The sequence below is a fragment of the Hevea brasiliensis genome, chromosome 11 (genome assembly GCF_030052815.1).
Source record: "Hevea brasiliensis isolate MT/VB/25A 57/8 chromosome 11, ASM3005281v1, whole genome shotgun sequence".
Lineage (NCBI taxonomy): Eukaryota > Viridiplantae > Streptophyta > Magnoliopsida > Malpighiales > Euphorbiaceae > Hevea > Hevea brasiliensis.
This window is the reverse complement of record NC_079503.1, coordinates 72,133,054-72,142,017: the sequence shown is the minus strand read 5'-3', so window position 1 is coordinate 72,142,017 and position 8,964 is coordinate 72,133,054. Positions and strand designations below refer to the sequence as shown.

The 8,964-nt window shown below is 27.0% G+C and overlaps 1 protein-coding gene across 1 annotated transcript; it reads left to right on the top strand.

Annotated features, from left to right (window-relative positions):
• The first annotated feature begins 580 nt into the window (after positions 1–580).
• LOC110654094 (myb family transcription factor IPN2) lies at positions 581–2,902 on the top strand. The gene is made up of 6 exons (XM_021809980.2): positions 581–914; positions 1,179–1,255; positions 1,424–1,481; positions 1,638–1,704; positions 1,891–1,933; positions 2,025–2,902. Exons 1-6 carry the CDS (start codon positions 746–748, stop codon positions 2,673–2,675), a joined length of 1,065 nt encoding a protein of 354 aa, XP_021665672.1. The 5' UTR covers positions 581–745; the 3' UTR covers positions 2,676–2,902.
• Positions 2,903–8,964: the final 6,062 nt, after the last annotated feature.

Genomic DNA, 8,964 nt, shown 5'->3' with positions numbered 1-8,964 from the left:
AAGCCATAAAATGTATGATAGAATCCACTTATTAAATGCATAAGACACATATATTTATATTTTATATTCATAATAAATCAAGTTTAAATAAGAATTTCATTTAAATTTAACCAAATCAAAATAAATGTTTATCATGAAAATTAAATAAATTTTAAAATTTAATTCAACAACAAAATATTATGCTAAAATATTTTATTCTATATAATAATATGAATTAATATGAAATAATTTTAGTTAAATTTGCTATAAAAAAAAACTCAAAATAATTTCAACCCAAAATAATTAATCCAAATATGAATCTATCCTCAGCAAATTGCAATACAACCGACCTAGCCAGGCAGTGGTAAAATGTACAGAGAGAATGCAATTTATGTAATTCATGAATAGTATCCACGTCAATACATATGTATTAACTTACAGTCAAGAGAGAGAGTGAGAGAATCTTTTGGCAAAGGAATGGCTAGCTACGTATTAGAATATGTTCTCTTTGTTTTCATTTAAAAATAATTTAATTTAATTATTTTATTTTGTTAATACTATTTTATGTTTTCTTTTAGGCAAGGGTTAGCTTGTTCCCTTTGCTTTATAGTTTCTAGTAGAGAGATAACAAATCAAAAAACCAAATCTCCCCATCTCCTTCCCTCTTCTTCAAAAACGCACCCTATTCTTCCCTATTTGCATCGCATTTGTTCTTGAATCTCTTTGTATTCTCAGAGTTTCTTAGAGAGAGAGAGAAAGAAAGAGAATGTTCCATGCCAAGAAACCCTCTACTATGAATTCCCATGATAGACCCATGTGTGTTCAAGGTGACTCTGGTCTTGTCCTAACTACTGACCCTAAACCTCGTCTTCGTTGGACAGTTGAACTTCATGAACGCTTTGTCGATGCTGTTACTCAACTTGGAGGACCTGATAGTACTAAATTTTTCCCTATACTCCTTTCTCTTTAATTCAATTCTATATATACATATATATATATATATATATATATATATATATATATATATATATATATATATATATATATATATATGATCTGTTTATAGATTTACTTGTTTAACTATTGTGTTGATTCCTTTCTTCTATCTTGTTTTTGATTGATTGAGCTTGGACTGGGATTCGAACTTGTTTTCTCTTGTTATTAAGTAGTCTATACATGTTTTTGATCAAAATTTGCAGAAGCTACACCAAAGACCATCATGAGAGTTATGGGTGTGAAGGGTCTTACCCTTTACCACCTCAAAAGCCATCTTCAGGTTTGAATACAGCATCATTTCTTGCTTCTTTTGCTTTTGAAACCATACTTTTATGAAATAATTTCTTCTTCTTCTTTTATTTTTTTTTTTTTCCTATCATAGGTTTGGATTGATTTCGTTCTTCTTTTCCTTTCTTTTCTTTTAATAATTGTTCTTTTTCTTCATTAGAAATTCAGACTTGGAAAGCAACCTCACAAGGAATTCAATGATCACTCAATCAAAGATTGTAAGAGTTTTCTTTTATTTTATTTCTTTTTGTTTCTTCTTCCTTTGCGTGTCACGCGCGTGCATGTGCTCACTGTTTTTATCATAATTTTTTTTTCTCTTATTCTTTCGGTAGAAGCTAGCTAGATTATCTGATTAAATTTTGGTTTCATGGCAGCTCCAGCATTAGATCTTCAAAGAAATGCTGGATCTTCTTCTGTCATGATGAGCCGAAGTATGAACGAGTAAGTATTACGTGGAAAATTTTTTCTTTTTTACCAAACAAGTTATTTAAAGCCATTTAATTTCCTTTTTTTTTCATCTAAAAAATAAAAAACAATAAAAGAATCGCCTAATTTGGATCTTTTTTTTTAATTCTTGTTTGAAAACTGTATATAACAAAGTAACTCACAAATGATTGATGCGATTAGGATGCAAATGGAGGTGCAGAGAAGATTGCATGAACAGTTAGAGGTAAGCAAAAATCTTTTCTCAACGATCTCGTTTAATACATAAGCATATATGTTAAAATTGTATATGGGTTTGGTACGATCTACGGCTTCAGGTGCAAAGACATCTTCAATTAAGGATCGAAGCTCATGGAAAATACATGCAAAATATGTTGGAGAAAGCTTATCAAACACTTGCCAGTGAAAATATGGCCTCAGGAAGCTACAAAGGCATTGGAAATCAAGGAATTCCTGATATGGGTGCTGGGATGAAAGATTTTGGTCCTTTAAATTTCCCACCATTTCAAGACCTTAACATTTATGGAGGTGACCAACTTGATCTTCATCAACACAACATGGAAAGGCCATCATCACTTGATGGGTTCATGCCAAACAATGATAATATTTGCTTGGGAAAAAAGAGGTCCAGCCCTTATGGCGGTAGCGGCAAGAGCCCTTTAATCTGGCCTGATGATCTTCGTTTGCAAGATCTGGGATCAGCACCAACCTGTCTTGGACCTCAAGATGATCATCTTTTCAAAGGTGATCATCACCAGATTCAGATTGATAGAGGAACTGATTTGGATTCCATATCTGATATTTATGAAACAAAGCCGCCAGTGATTCAAGGTGATCCAATGTGTGATAAGAATGCAAAGCTGGAAAGGCCATCGCCGAGAAGAGCACCACTTCCCTCTGATAGGATGAGCCCTATGATGAATACTACTGGTGGCATGCCACAAGAGAGAAACTCACCTTTTGGGTGATGAAACTAATCTATTTTGATCACTTAGATGTAAGTCATGACTTGATGATGATATTAATTATGCTCTCGAGTATGTGAGGTCTAGGGTTTTTGGTATCCAAAAAGTTGGCAATTTATTACACTAGGTCTTCTACTCGATCTGGTATGATCATATAATGCAATAATGCCTGGCAAAACCATCCAGCTAAATTGCATTAATTAATTAATTAACTAGTGTTTTTTTATTTATTATGGTTCTTGTTAATTTCTTCTGGATATATTCATGTATTCTCATGCATTTCATTTTGTGTTCATGGTTTGGAAATGCTGATTGCACATAATTATATTATGAGAAAACCTCATGGCAAGCGATTCAATATTATCATCTCCATTTCCTGTCCTTTTAATCATCATTTTGAATTTTTGTATGTGCATTTGTGTTTTGTTCTCAAAATAAGCATCCTTCTTTTCCTGGAATTGTTAATATATATAAACTCTTAATCTTAGAGAGAGACAGATAAAGGGATCAAAACTCTCGTATATACTAAATTTCAAATAGGTGGTGTAGCATTAATAAGGAGGGCACTATCTATTTTTCATCATGTAATGCAGAAAAAATCTAACTTACAGGAAAAACTTATTTAGAACCGATTCATTATATACCTAAAATATAAATATGTGAATCTTATTTATTTTTATATGTGAATTTCACTATATATATTATATTTTTAATTCATAATAGATAAATTCAGACAAGAATTTTTTTCTATCTCAAACACTAAACTAATATTAACAATGTTGATATTTCGAAAATTACTTGGAATTGCTGTGCTTTAAACATGGCTTTATTAGATTAGCCTATTTAGGTAAGTGAACTCATGTAAAGGAGACTCAATGGACAAGTAATGTAAAATGTGGCATGAAAATATAAATTTTTTTTTCAAATGCAAAAGAAGGTGCATATTCTTGAGTTCACACGTAGATCATAAACATAAATTTAGTTAACCCAATTTCTTAAATAAAATATTTTCAATTTCAAATCAAAAAAGGTAATGATAAGCAAATAAAAATATAAAGAAAAAAAAAGACAAGATTAGACATAAGAAAACACCAATGTGAAGTTACTTGCTGGTATTTTAGTCAATGTGGGTCTTGTTATTAATTCAGTTTCAGGACACTTTTCTAACGGTTGCTTTTGAGTTAGTTGCTCTAAGTTAGTTATTCCTATCATTGCAGACAAAACCATTGGGAAAATGAACATTTAAACGAAATAAAAATTAAAAAAACAATCCAAAGAAAAATAGATAGAATGAGAAAAAAAAAGCCCACGATCGCTATCAAATTAAGGAAATATATTTTAGGGTTTTGGGGAACACATGGAAACAGTAGTGAAATCATAAGAAAAATTGCATGGTTTCCATGCACCCATATTAAGTACAGAGAGATTAATCCAAGTTACTTTCCATGAATGAAGAATAATTTTCCTAGAAGAGAAGCCAAGCCGACAAAGAGCATCTATCTTTCATGCATTTTCCTTTTCTTTCTTCTTTACTGTTGTCTGTGCTTCTAGGGTATCAAAGGAAGAGGACAAGGTAACTAGGGCATGCATACCCATATCATTATTTTTGTACCCATCATTTGAAAACTCACATATGAATTGCCCTTTCACCACCAACAAGATTTTCATTTTGCTTCTCTCTAATTCTAAAAATTAATTAATATACTTTTTTCTTGGAAATTTCCCGTTTGATTTCAGCAAGATTTTGGCTTATATATATGATATTTTTTATTTAATCAATTGAAACAGAAAAATCCAGCTCAATTCTCTTAATATAAACTATAAAGTTAATGATCATGTATAGAATTAAGGCATTATATGATATGGGTTACAAAAACTTTAGGGTTCAATTCGACTGGTAGATCCAAGCAGAGATTTGTGTTTCATATTTAAAAAAAAAAAAGAAGGTGGTGGTGCCGCCACCTTTATTGGTTGCAGAGAAAAAAATTTTGGTTACTGCAAGTTGTCAAGAAAGCTCCCTCTCTCTATACAGACACAAAGAGAAAGAGGAAAAGCTAATAAAGACTAAAGCAGAGATGAAGAATACAACGCACTTCCATGAGTGCACATATCGAGGAAGCTTCTATCTTTATGTGCACAAAGGCAAGGGTCTTGCTTTAAAAGCTGATGCATGGGTTTGGGTTTTATGTGATAAAATATTACATGCATAAGCATAATTTAGGAGCTAATGCAGGTTCTTACAGGCAAATAAATTCATCATTAATTAATTTGCATATCTAATGTTTTGGGACTTTGGATTCTGTACTTTGCTTGCCAGTTTTATATATAGATATTTTCTTTTCATTATTACCAAAGTACAGCCACCGAAGCTTCTTTTGTCTAGTCCTCTTTCTCTCAAGCTTTGAGGCTACTCACAGAATTTGTCAGTGGGCCTTGATAGATTAATTACCTTCGGTAAATTTAGGGCAATTTTAATTTGGATTTCTTTTTTCTAAACTCAATCTAGCATCATACATAAATTTCATATATTTATATCGATAAATTTATGATATACAGTAAAAATTCTCTTTTAATTTAGCCAACATAATTAACTATTATAGACTACTAGTAATTCAAGGTTAACTGTTAATATTTAATTGTTGCAATTATTTATTAAGCATTTGATATGATCCAAATTATAATTAATGTATGAAATGATAAAGAAATACATGAATTTATTTTATTATATGTATGTATTGTAACAAAATAAATTATATTCTAATATTGCTTTTTAAAATTAATTTAAGATAAATGTACGTAAATTGCAAATAAATAATAATGAAAAAATCTACATAAATTATCAAATTAATAAATTGGAAATTATATTATAAGACAACAATCTTTTTAATAATATAATTCATTCATTAATTGTCATTGCAAGAAAAGTTTGATAATTATTATAGAAAAAAATATTTGTCTAACAGAAAGGGTATATATCTAGTGTGTGTATATATAATGATGATTATAATATTGCAACTAATAAACAAAGTATATATTATGTAATATAACTATATATTATAATAGAGTTTTTACTGTTAATAAACCAGAAAGAAAAAGAAATGGATAAGAATAGAGTATAAATTTTTAAAATAAGAAAATCTTTCGCATGATAATATAGAGATAGGTTTTTACATAGAAGGTATTTTGCTTAATTATGAAAATTAGCTTATAAATTCCTAATATTTATAAGCTAATTTGAGCTTATAAGTATTTATAATTTTAAGTAGTTATGTGTTTGATTAAAGTGTTTATAAGTGATTGATAAATAATTGATGTATTTGGTTAAAAACAACTTATAAACACATTTATTATTGGAATGACAAAAAAATATATTAAATAAATTTATATATGAAATTTTAAAAATTAAAAAAAAAATAATATAGTAAAATACTTGATCAAACTAGCACAAAAATGAAAAATTAGGCCCCACAACTTATTTTCTTTTTAACTTATAAATTTAAAAATTATTATAAATAAATAGGTTAGCCTATTTTCAAAACTTATAAGCTGATTTAATTAAATTATAAGTTAAGACAAGCACCCTCATAATTATAGCTAGGTAATTTAGTAATTAAATTGATTCAAGATGTCTTTATTTTTAAAAAAAAATGTCTTTAACTTATATGTATCTAGCGTGTGTCGGCGTTCAAAAAAATGATATGGTTTATCTCATGTGAAAGTGTATATGCAACAAATTAATTTAGACAAATCCTTAGCTAATCCATTGTCTATTTACCTAGGCTAATTTAATTTAATAATTGAAAATATATCAATCACTGAATAGATTCAAGTTCCACTCCCTACCCTCTAATTCTCATACTAAAAAAATTGTTGTATATTTCATATCAATCCTAGCAGCATATGTCTCTCTATTTATATTTATAGCAGCTTCGGCTTATTCAATGTACAGTTTTTAACATTGAGTTATAAGGCTTTTTATATATGGTATTAGAGCATACCTCGACTACATAGCCCATTTTTTTAGCTTTTACAGTATGTCTACTTCACATGCTTTAGCTTCCTATTCTTCATCCTCAAGTTCACGTTCTTCTCTCAACCTTCCCAACGTTGCCCAATATCTTTCAATTAAACTTACCTCGGACAAGTACTTATTCTGGAACAAGTGCAGTTGCAGAAAATTATATATTTAATTGATTTTAAATAATTAGAAAAAATTTAAGAATGAAGGTTCATATTGTCAGCAAATTCATCCCATACATCCAACTTAAGACCTAAAATATTAAGTGAAAAGATTTAGTACAAATTAAATAGGACATAAGAAGGTCAAATGCTTCTTCCAAAATGTGTTGCTATATGAGCAGCCGTATCCATTTGTCATCTAACCCAAATTATAATAATAAATTGTACCTAAAAATTTTGACTCTGGGGATAATAAATAGACTAAATTACTAAAACAATCTAATCCTTAAGTTTTTTCGGTTTTAGTCAAACATTTTAAATTTATCAATTTAATCCTAAACCTTTCATATTACTTTCAATGTTAATAATATTTAATTAAAACAACTGAATTCATCAATTGATAAAAGTTAAAAGGTTTGAATTTTTTTAGTCAGTTAGCTGATAAAATAAATAGAGACAACAAAAAATTAAATTTTTTTGGCTCCAATATTTATTCTCTTTTCATAATTTGTGGTAAATTTAATTTTAAGTATTAAATTTGATAAAATTATTATTCTCAAATTTGAAGAGAACTCCTACGGAAAGCTTAACTACTACCACTACCAAATGGCTCGTCCACCTCCAGTCCACTAGTTTAGTTATTTTATCAAATGCTAATTAATGAATATCTATCAGTTACAAATTCTAAGATGATTACCAAATGCCTTCAAATTTAACGAATGGGACTTCAACTGCTAAATGTTGATTAGTCTTAACTATTGAACCAAATGAAGCCTTATTATTATTATTATTATTATTATTATTATTATTACATAAGCTAAAATTTATTAATGAAAGGGAAGAGAACAAATTTGTAGTATTATTATTATTATTATTATTATTATTATTATTATTATTATTATTAGATAAGCTAAAATTTATTAATGAAAGGGAAGAGAACAAATTTGCAGTATGTTTATTATTATTATTATTATTATTATTATTATTATTATTATTATTATTATTATTATTATTATTATTATATAAGCTAAAATTTATTAATGAAAGGGAAGAGAACAAATTTGTATTATTATTATTATTATTATTATTATTATTATTATTATTATTATTATTATTATTATTATATAGCTAAAATTTATTAATGAAAGGGAAGAGAACAAATTTGTATTATTATTATTATTATTATTATTATTATTATTATTATTATTATTATTATTATTATTATTATTATTATTATTATTATTATTATTATTATTATTATTATTATTATTATTATTATTATTATTATTATTATTATATAAGCTAAAATTTATTAATGAAAGGGAAGAGAACAAATTTGCATTATGTAAGAGAACAAATTTGTAGTATGTTTATTATTATTATTATTATTATTATTATTATTATTATTATTATTATTATTATTATTATTATTATTATTATTATTATTATTATTATTATTATATAAGTTAAAATTTATTAATGAAAGGGAAGAGAACAAATTTGCATTATGTTTATTATTATTATTATTATTATTATTATTATTATTATTATTATTATTATTATTATTATTATTATTATTATTATTATTAGATAAGCTAAAATTTATTAATGAAAGGGAAGAGAACAAATTTGTAGTATGTTTATTATTATTATTATTATTATTATTATTATTATTATTATTATTATTATTATTATTATTAGATAAGCTAAAATTTATTAATGAAAGGGAAGAGAACAAATTTGCAGTATTATTATTATTATTATTATTATTATTATTATTATTATTATTATTATTATTATTATTATTATTAGATAAGCTAAAATTTATTAATGAAAGGGAAGAGAACAAATTTGCAGTCTGTTGATAGCTCATAAAACTAAACTCATGCCACAACGCTTCAGAGTACACCCAGACCTATAAAGTTCAAAATCTGCACAAGCAAAGGACACATCACTCCAAGAATCACAAGTGAGACAAAATGAAACCCAAAAGCGAAAAAACAAAGACAAAGCACAATTATGCTAAACAAAAGCAACCAAACAGCAATTAAATGGAAAGATTAAAGAAATGCAATAAATTCTTTACTCCAAAATGGGCCCTGCTTTACTAAAG